Raw genomic sequence first — 19,330 nt, forward strand, 5'->3', positions numbered from 1 at the left:
CCTTTGCAGAGCTGTGTCTCCTGCCTGCTAGCAGATGCTTGCAGCATGCACAGCCCACCGGGCTCCAGGCACACGCCGTGTCTGCTGGCTGCCTTGTGCTGGGCTCCCAGGCTGATGTGGAGACGCTGACCTGAGTGTGCTTCTCCTGCAGGTCCGTGCAGCTCAACGGGCAGCCGCTGGCCATGGCAGATGATGGGACACTTCCTGAGCTGAAACCTCGCCCTCTTCGTGCTGGCCGCACCCTGGTCGTCCCACCACTGACCATGAGCTTCTATGTGGTGAAGAACGTTAACGCCCTGGCCTGCCGGTACCGATAGCTCTGCTCGAAAGCCACTGGCCAAGACGAGACCTGCTGGACCTGTTTTAACCCTCCCTTGTCCTCTCGCTTCCTGCACAGAACCTGCTGCCAGTGGGTGGGGCTGTGACCTGCCCATTGCAGACTGGGCCCCCCTCTCCTGGGGACTCTGCACCCGGAGGGATGTGCATCATCACTGGCAGGTCCTGTTCCCCTTGGAGAATAGCCACTCAGAGCGGAGGAGTCCTGAGCGACTCCTTCAGCATGGCCCAAAGGCCTGGCAAACCGTCCCCTCAGCAATACCTGGCCAGGCTGGCAGCTTGGCCCCAGCACCACAAGCTAGCTTGGCCCCAGGATTGCTGTTCCTGTGGGGGAGAACATGACTCATTGGTGAGACAACTGGCTCCTCCTGGAAAAGCTGGGAACTTGGTGCAGTGACAGAGACAGGGGCGATGGTGCCTGGGAGCTGGGGGCTACACGCCCTCTTCACACCATCAGCATTTCTTCCACAGGACTAGTGAAAATCCGGCTGCTGAATTCGGCCTGTGCGCACGGACGGCCCGGCTCCGAGGGATCGGATTGCAAGGGATAGCGCTGCACCAGGCCGGTTTCTTACTGATTAAGGCGGCTGGCTCCTTGCTCTGGGGGAAGGGCAGAGGCAGGGAGCTCAAGGGTTGTGTTCTTATCCTGGGACAGGGAGCAGAGGCACAAGCGCTGCAAAGGGGACAGCTAACCCAGCTGGCTAGAGCCAGCCCAGCCCCTCAGAGCCTCCCCTTCCCTGCGCTAACCAAGGCTGCGGGGAACTGTGGGCATCATCCCGGCTCTGCGCTCCCCAGGGTGCTTTGCTCTTGGGCACTTTGCTGGACAGAAGGTGCCTCTCCAGAACCAGCCTGCCAGAACCCAGCCGCCCTTCTCTCCCCACACTGCCGTGCGACTGCCCATGGCAGCTCCACCCTGCCAGCCTCCCGGCTGCCCTTCTCCCCCCACTGCCATGCCACTGTCCATAACGGGGTGAGCCTGGGACTGGGGAGACAAGTGGGCCAGGCTCAGTGCAGTGCGGGGCTGCGGGGCCCTCCCCCCAAGGGATTTCACAGTTCACTCTAGTGATGGGCTGGGCACGCACCGATCTCCGGGGGTAGCCTTTGCCTGCCGCTGCGTCTTCCCTCAGATCCAGAGAGTCAGCACCCTGTGCCCACCCCACTGAGAGACTGAGGGCCAGAGGGATCCTGGGTATCAGCCCACTGAGCAACCCAGAACGTGCATGGGAGTAACTCCCCCTGCTGCCTCCTGGCCACGAGACAGGTGAGGTGGGTGAGGGAATAGCTTCTACCAGCCCCTCCTGGGGTGCCAGCTGAGCTGCGGAGCCACGCTGTGAAATGGGCGGCATGGGACATGCTGGGGGGCTGTGAGGAGTCACTTTGGCCAGGCTAAGGAAGCCCATAGAGGCTCAGCCGAGCCCTGTACAGGGGCGTTAGCCAGGAGTTCTACCCCCGGCACTGGCTGGGGCGCTGCGAGCTGGGCCCACGGGAGCCTTCGCTGTAAATGTTAATATTTAAATTATATTTTCTGAAGAAGAGAAACTTTGAGCTCTGCTAGTCTGGAAGCTGGTGGGAGGGAAGTGGGGTGGGGCATCCCACTCCCCAGCTGACAGGAGAAGTGGGCTGAGGTGGTACAGGCAGGGTCACTGCTCCCCAGGAGCTTGGGGGGCATTGTTAGAGGTGTGAATATTTCCTTCCAGAAGAGATTTTATTGGGGTGTGTGGAGAGCCGGGCTCCAGGAGCTGGTTGAGATTGTTTGGGAGATGTTGAATAATAAAGGTGGGCTGTCCAACCATGCCTGGCCTCGTCTCTCCGCAGCAGCGAGGGCCAGGCCCACTGCACCATGCTCCCTGGCAGAGGGAGGCGTTTCAGAGCCTCTGCTCCAGGACTGCAAGCACCTTCGGTCTGTCCCAGGCCTGGAGCCGTGGCCGAGTCCCCAGCCGTAGGATGTGGCTACACGACAGAGCAGGTGCTGCTGCTCCATGACTCAGGGACACCAGGCCCAAGTGTGTTGGCATCACAGCCATTGTCACCTGTTTGTGCATGTGCTCCTCAGTGTGTTCTGAGCCTCAGCAGGGCCTGGCTCCCAGAGCAGCGCCAGCAGCACATGCCCTCAGAGATGCCCAGAAAGCTGGGAGGAAGGAGGCGTAACTCGCCCAGTGACACGGGCACAGGTAGGACACGGCAGAGTCTGCGTTACAGGCCAGACTACACCCCTGGCAGGGGCGACACACTGGCAGCTGGTCACTAACCCAGCGCTGTGAGGGCACAGCCCATTCAGTGCCGACCACCTGCTTGGCTATGACCTGGCTAAGCCGTTTTGCACATGTGGGGTGGGGAGCTCAGAGTTTGAGGAGTCAGCACCGGGCTCCTTCGCAGAGTGCTGTGCCCAGAGCCACAGGTGGTACCAGACATGGCAGTGGGGTGTGACTGTGAGGGAGCCCGTGAAGCAGGGTCTGGCTGGGGCGATGGGGCGACGAAGGCCTGGATCCAGATCCCGGCTGGAGGGAGTGTGAATTCTGGCAAAGGGGCTCACAGGGCAGGGACAAAGGGCAGTTCAGTGAAGTCCTGCGGGCAGGAGAGCAACTGCCCTGGCCAAGCCAGTGCCACCGGCACAGCCAGGAGCTGGGGCTCCAGATGGAGGGAGGTAGAGGGGCCAGTGAACTGGGGAGAGGGAGAGCTTGGTGTCACCCACAGAGAAGGGAAGTCAAGTCAGGCCGTCCTGCAGCAACTCCAGAGCGCGGGTACCAGCTGCAGGCGCCTGTCAGGAGCCAGGCACAGACCTCCCGTGGCTGAGTTCTGCGCTTAGATCTCACCCACCAGGTATCAGGTGTGAACTCCTCAGGTTCTGGAACAGCCTGACCAGGGAGTCCCAGGTACTGCCGTCCGTCTCACCACCCAGCTGCCTTTGTGAGAGCTGGTGCCTTACACCGAGGATCACGGCACGAGCCAGGTTACTCCCAGCCCCCAAGGAGTCCTGGAGACTGGGGAGGGTGTGCGGCCTTTGCCAGAGGCTGGTAACAATGCGGAAATCCCATGCTTGCTGGCCAGGCTTTCCTGGGCATTTCAGCATCCCGGTCTGCAGCAGGACAGCTGGAGTGTGAGAGCCAGAGCATCTGGAGAGCATGTGAGCAACCAGCTGGAGCATGCGTGTGCAACACAACAGCTGGGGGCCGCTTCTGCCACAGCTGGGCCCCAACCCCTTGTTATCCGGCTGCTGCTGGGATGTGAAAAAGCTCAGCCCAGCCCTGACAGGCTGCAAGCTGTGCCTAGCGGATCCCAAACCGGGTGCCAAGCCGGGGCTGAGCCCCCAGCCCCGTTTCGATGGGAACATCCCCTCTCTAAGGCCAGAAGGGGTCTCTGCCAAAGTGACACTGTGACTCTGCCCTCCAAGCAGCCAGCGTGGCTGTCGGCACCGATGCCAGAACCACGCTGCCCGGAGGCAGGAGAGGCACAGAAAGCCTGGGTTGAAACACAAGGGCAGTAGGTGCAGAGGAGCCGGGGCAGCCCTGCCTGCAGCCAATGCTCTGCCTATTCTCCCCTGCACCCAGCAGTCCCCACTTGACTTCTGGGCCCCCGCTGGCTCTGAATTAAGGGCCAGGATTGTACGTGGCTGGGGGAGGAAGAGGGAGGCAGCCTGGAGGCCTTCCAGCAGCAGGATGCCTGGCCAGGGTGGGACTCACTCCAGCCAGGAGTCCTGAGCTACCTCCCACCCTGAACAGGAGCTGGGAATTCTCCATGCCCACCTGCAGAGCACCCCACAGTGCCCACTCCCCACCCCCACAGGGGCTCCAGGCACCAGGACGCTAAGCGCATGCTTGGGGCGGAAAGGGGGGGGGGGCGCTCTGCCGGTCGCCGCGAGGGCGGAAAGCCGGGGGGGGCGCTCTGCCGGTCACCGTGAGGGCGGCAGGCAGGCTGCCTTTGGCTGCATGCCCGCGGAGGGTTCTCTGGTCCTGCGGCTTCGGCGGACCTCCCGCAGGCAGCCGCTGAATTGGCGGACCGGGGACCTCCCGCAGGCTGCCGCTGAATTGGCGGGACCGGGGACCTCCCGCAGGCAGCCGCTGAATTGGCGGGACCGGGGACCTCCCGCAGGCCGCCTGCCTGCTGTGCTTGGGGCAGCAGAATGCCTGGAGCCGCCCCTGCACCCCCACCCCTCGCTCAAGAGCTCTGTGCGTAGCGGCCTCCATTCCAGTCGCCTGTAACCGCCAATGCAGACGTGCCCACTCCCTGTGCAGCCACGTTACGGGGCTTTCCGGCCTGTCACACCCTCATCACCATGTCTCTGGGCTTCCCCAGCGCCTCTCCCCCCTCCCATGGCACCTGGGGCTCTGGGTATCTCACACCCCAAGCTGTGCGGCCCTGACATCTAGCTCCTTGCCCTGCTGCATCCTGGATTCCCCTCTGTACGCCACAACTCCGGCTTGGCACGCTGGAGCCAGGTCGGCGTAGCTATGGGGTGCAGACAGTCCATGCCCGAGCACGGCAGTCACTGCCCGTGTAGACAGCACGGACGGACGGGCGTCTCCCATCGACACAGCTACCGCCTCTCGCAGCGGTGGGGTACCTACGCTGACCCGTAGGTCAGTGCTACAGCTGGGGCAGGGACAAACCCGTAGCCTGCTTCGTCTAGGCTCACTCTCAGCCAGCCCCCAAGCCCCGGGAGGGGGCGAGCGGCAGGGCTGGGGGCTGTTGGCTTAGGTGGCGGCCGGCTGATGGCCAGGATAGCTAGATGCTGACCTGCCAGGAAACATGAGGCAGACATGCAGACACCCCACTTCTAGTACCTCCAGCCCCCCGGGGCTTGCTTGGGATCTCACCTGGCTGGCGGGAGGGGTGGGGACAGGCCAGGGCAGCAGGAATAGATCCTGTGGGGCTCACACTGCGGCCCTAGTAACAGGCAGGTTGCTGTGAATTGAGGGGGCAGGTCCAGCACTGCATCCCCTGTGCCCCCTTCCCCTAGCTGCAGGGGCTGGCAGCGGACGCGCCTAGGGCAGCCTGTCACGCAGAGCAGTGCAGCATCCCCCCTTCCGGTCCGGAGCCTGCCCTGCACGCCATGCTCTCCGGCGCCACGCCTCTTGGCGAATGGCTTGTGCCCGCGAAGACACTGGCTGGCTCCCTATGGAGGCATCACACGGGCCTGGCAGCTCCGTGATTTAAAACCCTGAGACCAAGCGCTGAGTCAGAAACACCCCGCGCTGGTGCTAACCCCATCTCCCCTCGGGGTGGGCCCGGCACTCACTGCTCCTGGCCCCTGGCCCCAGCACGTGCCGAGTTCTGGGGCTGCCTCCCAAGACAGACACCCCTGTCCAGCTCTCTGGTGATCTCATCTCAGGCGAAGCGGGTGGCTCCATGTCTCTGTCCCCAGCTCTGGGTGGCAGCTGCGCTGTCTTTGCCCAGTGCCCTGGCCTGGCTTGTAGGGCCTGGCTGCGCTCCGAGCGGGGGCGGTTACCAGCGCCAAGAGCCATGCCCGTGATAAGCCAGAGCACCCCAAAGAGCGTAGCCGCAGCAATGCACACAGGGAGAGGGGCTAGCGCCCCCCAGGATGTACAGGCCGAGATACTAGGCAGTGTAAACGGACCCACTGAGGCAGCATCTTCCCACATGCCCCAGGAGCTGCCTGCACCCTCCCAGATAGTGACCAGGCCAGCTGCGCTGCATCTGCAGCTTCGCCCTCCTCTTCCAGCCCGCGTAGGGAGGGGAGGAAACGGGCAGCCTGGAGCCATCCCCTCAGACCACCAGGGCGCCCGGGGTCCTGCTGGCCGCAGACAGTGAAAGCCTGGGCCTGACCCCAATGCAGCAGCCGCCAGGCCCGTGCGAGCAGGCAACGCGGAGGTGCAGGATGCGGCTAGGAGGATGTAGCCAGCGGAGTTGGGAGCCACCAGGTCGCTTGTGGTGGTCTCCTCACCTCAAAAAAGATATTCTAGCACTAGAAAAGGTTCAGAAAAGGGCAGCTAAAATGATTAGGGGTTTGGAGAGGGTCCCATATGAGGAAAGATTAAAGAGGCTAGGCCTCTTCAGCTTGGAAAAGAGGAGACTAAGGGGGGATATGATAGAGGTATATAAAATCATGAGTGATGTGGAGAAAATGGATAAGGAAAAGTTATTTACTTATTCCCATAATACAAGAACTAGGGGTCACCAAATGAAATTAATAGGTAGCAGGTTTAAAACAAATAAAAGGAAGTTCTTCTTCACACAGTGCACAGTCAACTTGTGGAACTCCTTGCCTGAGGAGGTTGTGAAGGCTACGACTATAACAGCGTTTAAAATGGAACTGGATAAATTCATGGTGGCTAAGTCCATAAATGGCTATTAGCCAGGATGGGTAAAGAATGGTGTCCCTAGCCTCTGTTCATCCGAGGATGGAGATGGATGGCAGGAGAGAGATCACTTGATCATTGCCTGTTAGCTTCACTCCCTCTGGGGCACCTGGCATTGGCCACTGTTGGTAGACAGATACTGGGCTGGATGGACCTTTGGTCTGACCCGGTCTGGCCGTTCTTATGTTCCTCTCCTTGCCCAGGAACTGGGGTGTCCCGCCAGACTCCAGCATCTGCGGAGTATGAGCAAGAAGCCGGGCCAGCCCCGCTCAGTCTGCCAGGAACCCCCCAGGACAGCTCTGAAGCTGCACACACGCAAGGCCCCTCACAGCTGGGAATTGGCCTCACCCCCAGCTCAAACCCCTGAGCAAGGCGGCTGCTGGAGGGCAGCAGAGCACAGGGTGGGGGGCAGCTGCCCCGTCAGGCCCCGCACGCCCAGGGGGCCATGCTGGACTCCGCTCGGCAGAGGGCAGAGCCAGGGCCCTATTGCCCTGTAGCAGCCCCCGCCTGGGGCTGGGCTGGGCTAGTCCCATCCGCTTTCCCGGAGGCTGCAGAGAATTTGGGGCATGTTGTGCTGGGGGGGGGCAGAGCAGAAGGGGGTGCCCAGCTCCTGCCATGCGGGGCCAGGGCCTCTCTCCGGCGGGGGCTCAAGGGGAAACCATCTGCCTTGTGCCCCCCCGGCGCTGCGCCCCCCGCAGGCAGCACGTGCCAGGCGCTGCCCGGACAGCAGCGGGGCTCTGGGTGGGGGGGGCGCAGTGCCAGCGCGGCCCCGGCCTCTCCCAGCAGGGGGCGCTGTGCGGGAGGCGGCGGGAGGCTCTGGGCTGGGGGCGGGGCCGGGCCGGTCACATGAGCGGGGCGGGGTCACGTGACATGCCCGGTGGCGGAGGGGGAGGCGGAAGCGCGCGGACACGGTACCGGCGGGTGGGGGCCCGGGCCAGGCAGGACCCGCCCCTCCCCGCCCCGCCCCGCCCAGCACGGCCCGCCGGGGTGTCGGTGTGGTGGGTGGGGAAACTGAGGCAGGGCTGGCCCCAGCCCCCGAGGTCAGCCCCGGCCGTGCCCGGCTCCGCGGGGTGTCCCGCCCCCTGTACCCACCGGCCGGGGGAGGCTGGGCGCGCCCGCAGGGGACTGACCCCCCCACCTTAGCTTTATGGGCACGGTCATGGGGAAACTGAGGCACGGGAAGGGACTGGCCCGAGGGGGGGCAGCCCGTCCCTGTGGCTGTGCGGGGAGCCTCTTTGCCCCCCCCCCCCACGGCAGCCCAGGGGGAGCGGCCGGTCCAGCAGCGGGGGAGAGGCCTTGAGCCAAACGGAGGGACCTGGGCGCTGAGCTGGGGGCAGCCTCCTGAGCCCCCGTCCCGCGGCAGCCAGCGCTGCCCTAGGCCTGTCTCACACCCAGCGCCCTGGGGCAGGGCATCCCCGGGCAGGCGGGCGGCCACGTGCTGCTGGGTGCCTGGCTGCAAGTGGCTCTGGGGTGTGCCCCCAAGCCGGGCGTGGAGAGGAGGCTCCGGTGCACAGCTGGGCATGGGGCGGGTGGGCTTCTGGCCTGGGGGCCCTGGCGCTAACCCGGGTTTCCCTCCCCCCAGATGAAGTGCGTGCTGATCGCCAGTGACGGGGCTGAGCTGCTGTTCTGCTGGGCCGACAAGGAGTTCACAGAGAGCCTGCACCGGCGCTTCAGCCAGTCGGAGCAAGGGGGGTGCGAGGTGAGAGGTCTCACTCGGGGTGCAGCAAGCCCCCTGGGCTGGAGGGAGGGGCTGGGCTGAGGGCCCTGTGCTGGGGATGCGCGGGGGGGCAGGGTGGAGGAGGAGCAGCTGGAGCGGGACTGGCTCATGGCCTGCCCATCTCTGTCCCTGCCTTGCAGCCGCCTGCCTTTGGAGACAGCATCAACACGCTCTTTGCCCCCATGATCATCTCCTGCGTGACGCTGCTGGAGCGACTCTCGGACACGTATACCTGCTTCTCGGCTGAGGATGGAGGCCACCTCTACGTGCTGCACATGGTAACGGTGCCCAGGGACCCTCCCCTGGCAAGGGGAGCGTGTGGCTGTTTGCTGGGACTGGGGGGGTAGTCCCAGTCGGGGCACAGCTGCCATCCATCCTGGCCCCTGGGCAGAGCCCTGCGCTGGATCACTGTGTGCATGGGGGAGGGCCCCTCCGGGCAGGGTCCCTGGGCTCTGCTCCCGGCGAGGGACGCTCCCAAGCAGACATGCGGGGAGCCCCACTCTCTGCTGACGAGGCCAGCCGCGGGGGAGCTTTGCCCCAGGCCCAGCCGGGATGAGGAGGTCTTACAGGGGTGGGGATTTGCTGTTTCCTGCCTGGCCCTGCCGGCACGCTGCAGTTCGGTGAGTGCCTGTACATCGCAGTGAACGGTGACGGCTCGGAGAGCGAGGACGACCTGCGCCGGAAGCTCTACGTGCTGAGGAGACTGACCGAGGCCCACTTCGGCCTGGTGACGCTGGACTCGCACCTTGTCTGCAAGGAGTGAGTGGCTGGCTGGGCCAGGAGGGCATTTGGCGTTGCCTGGGGGGGCTGGGCAGACCCTCTCACCCAGACGCACACGTCAGCGCTGCAGCCAGTGTCTGACTGGTAAGCTAGCACTGCAGCCGATCCCTGGGGCTGTGGGGCTCCGATGCTGTGCTTGGGAGGTGCAGGGATCTGGGCGAATGTGGAGCCTGTAGCTGTGCTGCAAGCTATGGGACTGGAAGGGAGGCCACGTCCCAGCGTGCACCATGCTGGGTCACATCCCTTGCGCTTGGAGTGTTGCTAGCCCAGATGAGGGACCGCCTGTCTCCGAGGGCTGCTCAGGGCCTGGAAGAGCGACTGGAGCCTGGGGAGCGGCTGGCAGCAGTGTGTCTCAGTCCCAGGGAGGACACCTGGCCCAAGCAGGGGCCCATGGGGCAGTCTCTGGGACAGGCCCGTCTCCCCCAGACAGGAATCGGCTCACTCTGTGGCTGTGCTCCCAGGTTGCGGCCGGCGGACTCGGAGCAGCGCAGCCGCGTGTGGGCCCTGTTCCAGGGCCTGCTCCAGACCTACAGCAGCCTGCGGGAGGCCGAGCAGAGCTTTGCCGTGGAGGTATGGGGCGGCAGGGAGCCTAGCCTGGAGAAGGGGGCTAGCAGGCTGTGGGCGCTGGGTGTGATTGGGGTGAATTGCCCTGAGGGGGGCCTTGGTGGAGCCAAGGGGGTGCCCGGAGGCGTGAGTGCAGGATCTCTTTGGGTTTCCTCCCATTCCCTGGCTGACGTGGCCAGGAGCTTCCCCACCAGGCCGCTGGGTCCCCTTGCCCTGTCCCAGCTCAGTGCTGGGTCTGTCTCCCTGTGACCCTGCCTGCAGGCTGTGGAGCGGCTGATCCACCCCCAGCTGTGTGAGCAGTGCATTGAGTTCCTGGAGCGCCAGGTGGTGCAGCACATCAACGCCAGCAAGCAGCGCGGGGGTGAGGAGATGGTGCATGCCTTCCTGCTGGTGCACACCAAGCTGCTGGCCTTCTACTCCAGGTGAGATGCCCCCCTCCCCTCCCCATGACCCTTCCTGGAACAGCAGCTCTATCGCCCCCTCCCCGCTCACTGGACTCCTCTCTCCGCAGCCGGAGCGCCAGCACCATCCGCCCAGCCGACCTGCTCACCCTCATCCTCCTGGTGCAGGACCTGTGTCCCAGCCCCAGCGCAGATGAGGACCTGAGCCCTCAGGTACCTGCCCTGGGCCTGCCTGGCTCGGGGATGGGTCTCGGGAGCAGCCTGGGGCTGGTGGGACTGTCGGGAGAGGGCTGCTCCTCTGCGATGAGGGCTGGACCCCTCTAAGCAGCTCTCCTGCTCTCCCTGCAGCTGGCAGAGGGGGGGCTGACTCCCCAGAGACCGAAGAGCAACGAGAGCATCCCAGTGAAGAGCCCAGGCCCACATAGCACCCCCGGGAGCAAGACAGAGGAGCCGGTATGTGGGGCCGGCTGGGCCTGGTGCCCAGGGGTTGGCACAGAGGTTGGGGGTATTGTGGTCACTTGGAGCCCCAGCAGGGACAGGGTCCCTAGAGCTGTTTTCCACCCACCAACATCCAGGATCAAGCCCTGTGGTGCTGGAAGCTGCATGGGCTCATGTCTTCCCCTCGCCCCCTGCCCGGGATCAAGGTCCTGTGGTGCCAGGAGCTGCTTGGGCTCATGTCCACCTTACACACACACAGGCGGGGATCACAGCCCAGGAGCTGCACGTACGGGCAGAGCCCCAAAGCGCTCGCTGTGACTGGAGTGCAGTGCAGTGCAGGGGTGTTGCTGGTACCTGGAGGGGTGGGGGCAGGACCTGCTGAGTGCGACTCTCCACTAAGGCAGCGGTTCTCAGCCAGGTGCGCATACCCCTGGGGTACACAGAGGTCTTCCTGGGGGTACATCGACTCAGCTAGAGATTTGCCTAGTTTTACAGCAGGCTACATAAAAAGCACTACGGGGGCAGTACACACTAAAGTTTCATACAGCCCATGACTTCTTCATACTGCTCCACATACTAGACACTGAAAGGCAGGTACAGTATTTATATTCCAGTGGATTTATTGGAAGATTGTGATAAAAAGGAGACAGTCAGCCACTGTGCAGTACTAGTGTGCTGGGACACTTGTACTTCTACGGCTGGGTTTGTAACTAGGCAGTTTTTAAGAGAGGTGACACCTGGGGGTACACAAAACAAATCAGCCTCCTACCACGGGACAGCGGTGTGGAAACCCTGCCCTAAGGGGTGTCACAGACTCACAAGTCCTGCCCACTCTGGGCCCCATGTGGGGGCCCCTTTCAGTGCAACTGCCCTTCTCGGGTGTCCACTCTCTCGGGGTTAAGCCCCTCCACCTCCTGGAGCCGCACCTCTCTGAGCCTTAGCATGTCTGTCTCTCCCCGTGGGCCCCCTCAGAGAGTCCCCTCGCTCTGGACCCCCAGGGCCTCCATCCCCAAAGGGGTTGATGCAAACTTATTCTCTAGCCCGGAGTGACTCTCAGCCAGCATAAAACAGGAGTGGTTATTGAGCATCTGGACCCAGCACAGGAAACTCTCAGGGCCTCAGGCCTGGCCTCTCTCAATAACAGCACATCCCAGTCTCACCTGCAGCCCGGTGGGCTGTGCCTGCTCCCCCTATCCAGCCCCAAGCATCCAGCTGGGCATCTGATAACCCCGGCCCCAAGCCCACTCTGTCCATTCTTCTCTCCAGGGAAACAGGGGCACCTGGGCCTCCTTTCCTCAGCCCTCCTCTGGCTGGAACCGGCTGGTCAGGTCACCGGGGTCCTCTCTCCCCAGCCCATTGTCCTCCCACTGGCCAGAACCGGCTGGGACTCCTGAGCTGGGTCACCAGTCGCTGGGGTCTCCATCCTCCAGGCCATCGGCCGGGGTCCCAAGTTCCCTCTCCGGTCCCGTGTACCAACAAACCCCCTCTCCCCTCCCCTCGTTAAACCAGTAATGCTGAGTCCCACCCCCTTTGCATGCAGCCCCCTGGAAAACATGGAAAAACAAGAAAATCCCCCACTTCGTCACAAGGGGTGTTTGATAGAATCCAGCTACATGGAGCCTGACTGTGCCCTGGCTGAGGAACCAGCCCAGCCTCACCCTTCTGCTCCTTGGGGCCCCATCCTGACCCGCCCTGTCATTGGGGGGAGGGTCCCGCTGCCCCCTGAGCTGGCTCCCTTCTTGCTCGCAGGATGCGGACGAGATCTCCATTCCCGAGGAGTATTTCACCCCCCAGCCCTCGCCCAGCAGGCAGAGCACAGGTGAGTCCCTGGGCAGACGAGAGAGTCTGACTGTATTCCTAAAGGCTGCAGGTCCAGCATGGGGGCACACGAGGGGGCTGTGCCAGGAGTGCTGGGGCCGGGGCATGTTGGGGGAGGCCTGGGCCCAGGGTGGGGTGTCTGTGTGGTGGTTGAGCCCCCCCCCAGCACCCCAGAGGCCAGGGCAGGAACCCCGCAAGGTGGCTTGGCTGCATGCAGTGTTGGGGGCAGCTGGCTCCTCTGCTCTGTTGCCTACAGGAGGCGCCAGCTGGTCGGAGGGTTCAGAGCCGCCAGGCTCCGGGGAGGCAGATGCTGCTGATGTCCAGGTGAGTTGGGGATGGGCCCGCTGGGGATTCCCGCCCTGAGCATGACCCTGTGAGAGCCCATGGTGCCCACGTCCCGCTCTGCGGTCCTGCCCTGCCAGCCTGCCCTTGTCCCCAGCACACACGCCTCCTGGCCTGGCCAAAGGAGGGGTCTCTGCAGGCTCCTGCAGCCCCTTCTCCCCTAGAGCTCTTCCCACCCCCCTCGCTCCTTCCCCACCCCCCAGGTATCTTCCTGCCCCTCACCACAGGCTGGACCTGTCAGACTTGCCATCACTGCAAACCCCACCCCGTCCCTGTCCCGCCCCTGTGGCCAGGGAGCCCGAACTTGGAGTGGGCCTGGGCCAGGCCAGGCAGCACCTGCCCCAGGGCACTGTCCAGACTTGAATTCCCTGCGTGACAAGCTCCTAGGGAAGGTCTGGGGACGGTCTGAGCCCCCAGTCGAATCCATCCCCCTTGTTGATGGATCCCCCTTTGAGTTCGTTCCAAGATTGAGCCTGTTTTCCCCCTTTGTGCCACCTGTCGCCCACTCCCTTCTGCCTGGGAGTCCTCCCGCCTGCCCACACCTGACTGCAGCTTCCCGGGGGTGGTGCCACCAGCTCTGCCCTCGCTGCGTCAGACGTGGCATGTGGCAATCCAGCCTGTTGTAAAGCCTTCGGGTCCATCCCTCGATGCAGGGTGCCGAGCCAGCTGCTCTCTCTCCCCAGGTGGCAGAAGACTCGCTCCAGACCCTGGTGCCCCCAATGCCCAGTGCCTCCAACCCCAGAAGGATCTTCCTGGATGCGAACCTGCGGGAGGGCTACTGCCCCATGGTGCCCCACACCATGTACTGCCTGCCGCTCTGGCCTGGCATCTCGCTGGTGCTCCTGACCAAGGTGAGCTGGCACTGGGGCATGGAGCATGCTGCCCAGCATGGCCTGCCTCAGACTGACCTCTTGCCACAGGCCCACTGGGCCGGTGCTGCGGCCCCAGCTGTGCAGCAGTATCTGGGAGAGCCTCAGGTGTCTCACGCTCCCTCCTGGGTGAGCCCTGCTGCTTCCCCACTTCCTTGGCCTGGACCCCAGCCCTGCAGCCCCCCTCCTACCCTCCATAGCTCCAGGCAGCGGGTCCAGCTGGGACAGTCCCCTAGGGAGGCTTGGGCATTAGCCCCTGAAGGTTGCCCCAGTGTTCACAGCGACTCTCCCAGCACCGCCAGACAGTTGGGTTTGTTCAGTAACTGGCCATGGCCCAGGCCGGCCGGCTGATGGGTCGCCCAGAGAACTGAAGGTTCCAGCACGGCCCATTCTGGGGAGCCCGGCCAGGCTGTAGGGAGTCCCTGGGTTCCAGCTCTGTCAGGCTGGGGCCTCCTTGATCTGACTCCTTCCAGCAGCCCCCTCTGAGCCCCCCACCTGTCTCCCAGCCCTTTGATCTCCAGCTGGTGGTGGGATGGCTCAGTCTCCCTGCGCAGAGGCGTGGAGATCTCTGTCCCCTGGGGCGCTGGGTGTCAGCGTCCTGGGTACTGGATTTGCCATCGGTGTCTCAAATCTCCACTGATCTGGGGACAGGCCAGGACAGGCCAGCCAGACGACACCACCCTTGTCTCCGCCTGTCCTGAGAGCAAACAGTCCTGTCCTACCCACGGGGGAACAGCGCAGGGGAAACTGAGGCATGCCGGACTCATAAAAGTCATACAAACCAATTCCCACTTTCACACTCACTCAGAGCCCGAGCACCCACGTCGCCTGCTCCCTGTACCAGCTATTGGATGGGTTCCTGATGCTGGAGAAGAAGCTGAGGGAGGGGCATGAAGTGGGGCCACCCACCCGCTCCCACCCAGTCCTGGCTGAGCTGCGCCAGAGGATGGACAAGTTTGTCAGGAAGCTGGGCAGGCAGGACGTGCAGGTGGGAGTCCAGCGCGGAGCTGCGGGGCGGTCGGGGACCCTGGCACGGCCTGCACGCCTCACGTCTGCCCTGTCTGTCCATCCTAGTTACACAACGCCTGGCTGGAGTTCAAGAGCAAAGCGTTCTCCAGACATGAGTCCGGGAGCTCCAGGGAGTGAGTATGGGGATGTGGGGAGAAAACCGGGGTATGGGGCTGCTGGGTCTGGGCAGGCGATTGGGGAGGGTGGCTGGGGCTGGGCGGGTGATTGGAGGGGGAGAGGGAGGGGTGGCTGGGATTGGGCGGGTGATTTGAGGGGGGGGGGAGGGAGGAGTGGCTGGGGCTGGGGGAGTGATGGGGGAAGGGGCGGCTGGGGCCAGGTGGGGGTGTCTCTCAGGGGCTGTCTCCCTCCAGGCTCCTGCAGGCACTTGGCAGTGTTAGGCAGCAGCTCTGCTCCGTCTATCGCCAGCTCTTCCTGACCTCGCTGCCCACCGAGGGCCTGGCCCAGGGCCTGCAGGACTGGGCCCAGAAGCTGGTGCGGTGAGTGGGGGGGCGGGCTTGGCTGGGGGGAGGGAGTTGCCGGGGGAGGGGAGAGATGGGATGGGGGGGGCGGCGTGGAGGCTGGGACTTCAACTGGCCTCGTGGGGAAGTGGCTGGAAACCAGCCCCCGGGCCTGGGCCCTGCATGGAGAGGACGCCGCAGACCTTGGCAGGTTTAGCCGGTGCGTGTCCCTGTAACCGGCAGGGAGGTTTGAACCCCAGGGCACAGCTGGGCAGGCAGCTCTTCTGCCAGGCCCCCTGGGGAGGCGCGTGCCCCATCCCCTCCAGTGCAGGGTACGAGCCAGCCATGGCCGGCATCCCCGTGTCAGCGCGGTGCCCGCCGCTGGGCTCAGGGAGCCCCAGGGCCTGGCCAGGCAGAGGGGCTCTATGCTGAGGCCAGGCCCTTCCTCCGCAGGGAGAAGCTGCTGGACTGGAGGGACTTCCTGCTGGTGAAGAGCAAGCGGAACATCACCATGGTGTCACATCCGCCCAGACAGCCCCGCGCGGGCAGGGGCACCGGGGGGCAGCAGGCGCCGACCATCCCCGCGGTGCAGCAAGGGCTGGGGGTCGGCTTCTCCTGCCCAGGCAGGCTTGGGGGCAGTTGGCTTGGCTGAGCTGGCACAGCTGGGCGGGGGGCTCTCCCCATCTCTCCAACAGCAGGCCTGGACTCTGCCCAGCACTGGGGAGACGAGCCAGCAGCTGGCACTGAGCTCAAAAGGGCCTGAACGAGCCACATTGGGTCCCACAGGGCAAGGGTCTCTGAGATATCCCAGGGGCACTGGAGTGGACCCAAGTAGGCCATGCCATGGGGTTGTGAACAGAGCCCCCCTCTGCACCCCCAGATGCCTTGGGGGAGATACAGGAGGTGCTGCTGGGACTGTGGGCAGGAGGCCATCGTCACCTGGGTTCCCATCACCAAGGGGGGCGACAAGGGAGCAGGAGCCATCTCGGGGGCTCGTGGGAGCTCCCGATTGGCCAGGGCAGGTTCAGCAGGGCACCCATGGGCAGGGGGGGTTCCCTGCGTCTGGGCACCACCCGCGCATTCCCTGCAGTCGCTGGTTGCCCTTAACCTGCCGCCACATACCTGGAGGACTTCCCAGGCCTGGTGCACTTCATCTATGTGGACCGCACCGCCGGGCAGATGGTGGCACCTTCCCTCAATGTGGCCGAGGACTCCACCTCGGAGCTGGGCAAGGGTCTCCTGGCTGCCTTCATCAAGAAGAAGGTACCAGCCCTGGGCTCTGACGCTGATCCCCTGGTTTTGGGGGTTGGGGGCTTAGAAGGGGCCCATGGCTGGGCCGGTCTGCTCAGTCGTAGGGGCCCAGTCGGGTGGAGTGCGGTCCCAGCTATAGGGCTGGGATGGTGGGAGCCAGGTGGGATGGGGGAGTTTGGCGCTGGTGAAGCAGGACACTCGGTAGGAGCAGCTCTGGCTCTGGCCAGAGCAGTGCCCCAGGGCTCCGAGGGGGAGGAGAGGGGAGCAGAGCCGTGGGGTGGGAGGATCTCTGTGCTGGCTGCAACTGCCTCCTCTCCCCCCAGGTCTGGTCTCTGATCGGGCTGGCGCGGCGGTACCTGCAGAAGGGCTACACGACCCTCACGCTGCGGGACGGCGACTATTACTGCTCCTACTTCCTCTGGTTCGAGAATGAGCTGGTGCGTCGGGGGCGCTTGGCCTCTGACCTGCCTCCCCTGGCAGCACTTCCAAGAAAGAGAGAGGCCCTGTCACGCAATCCCCATGGCCTGGCAGATCACCCCGTGACCGTGCCTGAGCCCCCAGGACCTGTGACTAGCCCCCAGCCCAGCATCCGGGCTCCCCAAAGCGCTTGGTCAGCCCTGCCCTTTCACACAAGCTCCAGGCCACGCAGCCAGCCAGCCCCCAGCCCCTCACAGCTGTCCCTTTGCCACGCAGGGCTGCAAGCTGGAGGTGATCGAGGTTCCTGTTCTCTCCGACGACTCTGCTCCCATTGGGATGCTGGCAGGGGATTACTACAGGTGGGTGCTGGACCCAGCCAGCTCCTGCCCCCAAGTCCTCTCCTGGCCACTGGCTAGGCAGCAGCGGATGGGGAGAGCTCTGGGCTGCCCCTTGCCTGCGATGGGCCATAGCCGGCAGGTGGGGCTGGGAGCTGGCAGTATGCGGGCTCTGAGCCCTGTGGCACCCTGTCTCGGTGCTCGATGCCTGGCCTCGCTAAGTAAAGCAGCTGTAACCACACATCCCAGGACAGGGTTTCTCCATGTCCCCATGTCTCAGCTGGGGGTTGAGATTACACGAGCCTCCCGCTAAGCCTAGCATCAAATCCAGATCTCCAGGCTCCCAGGCCAGGCTGTCAGAGTGTGGGGAATACTATGTGCAGATTTGGTCACCCCATCTCAAAAAAGATGCATGGAAACTGGGAAAGGTGCAGAGAAGGGCAGCAAAAATGATGAAGGGTATGGAACAGCTTCTGTGTGAGGGGAGATTAAAAGGACTGGAACTTCTTTAGCTTGGAAAAGAGATGACAGGAGAGAGATGATCGAAGTCTATAAAATCATGACTGGTGTGGAGAAAGTAAATACGGGAGTGTTACTTACTCCTCATTACACAACGCATAGTCAACCCGTGGAACTCCTTGCCAGGGGATGTTGTGAAGGCCAAGACTATAACAGGGTTCAAAAAAGAACTAGATAAGTTCATGGAGGACAGGTTCATCAATGGCTATTAGCCAGGCTGGGCAGGGATGGTGTCCCTCACCTCTGTTTGCTAGAAGCTGGGAATATGCGACAGGATGGATCACTGGATGATCACCTGTTCTGTTCGTTCCCAGGGATCTGGGGCACAAAAAACACCCTGTCAGGGAGAGTACTTGGTCCTGCTGTGAAGGCAGGGGACTGGACTCGATGACCTTTCAAGGTCCCTTCCAATTCTATGAGATGGGTATAGCTCTGGAGCACCTGGCATTGGCCACTGTCGGCAGACAGGATGCTGGGCTAGATGGCTCTTTGGTCTGGCCGCTGTGGCTGTTCTTGTGTTTTTCCCCTCTGGGCCTGTCCTTGGAAAGGTGTGGCTGGGCTACGGGACGTGTGCGCTGCACAACGTCTGATCTGGGGTGGGTCTAAGGCCCAGGCTTCACTGCCCCTGGGGCCTGGACCAGGGCCCTACAGGGGCTTTCCTGCCTGACCGCTGTCTCCTCCTATGCAGGAAGCTGCTGCGCTACTACAGCAAGAACCACCCGGTTGAGGGGGTGAAGTGCTACGAGCTGCTGACGCTGCACCTGGGCGTGATCCCTGCCGAGCGTGTGATCCAGCAGGCCTGCGACCTGGCCCGGCGGCTCTGGGAGCCATCCCGCATCCCCCTGCTCTGAGCCGTGCAGGCTGGTAGCGAGCATCCCCCCAGGGCCGCCTCCTCGCTCTGAGTCTGGGCTGGCTGCAATGGGCCCCTCGCAGCACCCACCTCGCTCAGCCCTGCAGCCCCCTGGGCCCGGCTGGGAGACCAGCGCCAGCCAGCATCCTGCCGTCAGCTCCCTGCCTGCTGAAACCCACCCTCCAATGGCTGGGGGGCTCTTCCTGACTTGCCCCCGGAGCTGCCTGAGATGGGGGCTGTTGGACGTGTGTGGCCAGGATAGCGTGTCTGTATCTGTACGTGCCACACTCCAGACTGGCATTAAAGCTGGCGCGCTAGGTCATTGTGGGGCACTCCCTGATTCCTCCGTCTTTGTCAGGGGCTTAGCCGCTGATTGGGCCTTGCCTGTGGACCATGCGAGTACATGGAGAGACATGTTTGCACACGGAGACACGCCTGCTAGCCGTGCATTCCCCAGCCTGATGCTAAGGAGGGTTCATGGTGCTCCCACCAGGACCGGGTCCTTGCCGCCGTGTGGGCAGGGCCCAGCCAGATCTCGAGCAGGCACTTGCCAGGCTTCTCACCTAGGCCTGCAAACCAAGGGCCCCTCCCCTCTGGCTCCCCAGCCCCTAGGACTAGGATCTGCAGCTCTGTTAGCAAAGGGGGTTAGTCCAGGCTGCCCCAGGGGTCTCCTCTCCCGGCTCCAGCCGTAGGGCCTCCCTTTATCCCCGCCCCAGGGGCTGGTGGGCGCGGCCTTGCTATGCCAAGGTGCAGCTGCTCCCAGCCACATGTGCAGGGTGTCCCTGGCAGAGATGCCTTGCTGGGCCTCTCGTGTGGGGCCGCTCTCCCCAGCCTGTGCCCAGGGGGAGGTTTTGCCCCACAGTGGGCTGTGTGGTGCCTTGGGGCAGGGAGCATTGGCAGGGCACCTGTT

General features: G+C 63.8%; 2 protein-coding genes across 11 annotated transcripts in view; both read left to right on the plus strand.

Moving 5' to 3' along the window:
- The window catches only part of HPSE2 (heparanase 2 (inactive)), a 277,720-nt gene extending 275,609 nt beyond the window's left edge, over window positions 1–2,111 (plus strand). For 4 of the 6 annotated variants that reach the window (XM_030570710.1, XM_030570711.1, XM_030570717.1 and 1 more), the window contains one exon: window positions 152–2,111. In XM_030570710.1, the coding sequence (XP_030426570.1) occupies window positions 152–317 (166 nt within the window). In that variant the 3' untranslated portion in view covers window positions 318–2,111. The remainder of the gene's footprint in view (window positions 1–151) is intronic. The other 2 variants (XM_030570713.1, XM_030570714.1) reach the window with 1 other exon arrangement.
- A 5,396-nt stretch (window positions 2,112–7,507) lies between these two features.
- Window positions 7,508–18,742, plus strand: HPS1 (HPS1 biogenesis of lysosomal organelles complex 3 subunit 1). 5 transcript variants are annotated; one of them, XM_030569518.1, is made up of 19 exons: window positions 7,508–7,564; window positions 8,236–8,352; window positions 8,511–8,648; window positions 8,987–9,129; window positions 9,612–9,720; window positions 9,976–10,136; window positions 10,226–10,328; window positions 10,464–10,568; window positions 12,303–12,372; window positions 12,628–12,695; window positions 13,397–13,564; window positions 14,391–14,570; window positions 14,657–14,724; window positions 14,962–15,087; window positions 15,502–15,566; window positions 16,166–16,311; window positions 16,623–16,736; window positions 16,993–17,075; window positions 18,259–18,742. In XM_030569518.1, the coding sequence occupies exons 2-19, from the start codon at window positions 8,236–8,238 to the stop codon at window positions 18,419–18,421; spliced, it is 2,127 nt and encodes a 708-aa protein (XP_030425378.1). In that variant the 5' UTR covers window positions 7,508–7,564; the 3' UTR covers window positions 18,422–18,742. The 5 variants fall into 5 exon arrangements, with proteins under 5 accessions (XP_030425378.1, XP_030425380.1, XP_030425383.1 ...); XM_030569519.1 differs by lacking the exon at window positions 7,508–7,564 and adding an exon at window positions 7,671–7,693; XM_030569520.1 differs by lacking the exon at window positions 13,397–13,564.
- The last annotated feature ends 588 nt before the right edge of the window (window positions 18,743–19,330 follow it).

This window comes from Gopherus evgoodei, chromosome 7 (assembly GCF_007399415.2).
Source record: "Gopherus evgoodei ecotype Sinaloan lineage chromosome 7, rGopEvg1_v1.p, whole genome shotgun sequence".
In the NCBI taxonomy this organism is placed as follows: Eukaryota; Metazoa; Chordata; order Testudines; family Testudinidae; genus Gopherus; species Gopherus evgoodei.

Excerpts from the sequence above, each read along its gene's own strand:
- HPS1 (XM_030569518.1), top strand. The coding sequence starts at position 8,236 with ATGAAGTGCGTGCTGATCGCCAGTGACGGGGCTGAGCTGCTGTTCTGC. Across the intron at positions 9,130-9,611 it reads TCGCACCTTGTCTGCAAGGA|GTTGCGGCCGGCGGACTCGG; the intron begins GTGAGTGGCTGG and ends CTGTGCTCCCAG. Across the intron at positions 16,737-16,992 it reads TCTGGTTCGAGAATGAGCTG|GGCTGCAAGCTGGAGGTGAT; the intron begins GTGCGTCGGGGG and ends TTTGCCACGCAG.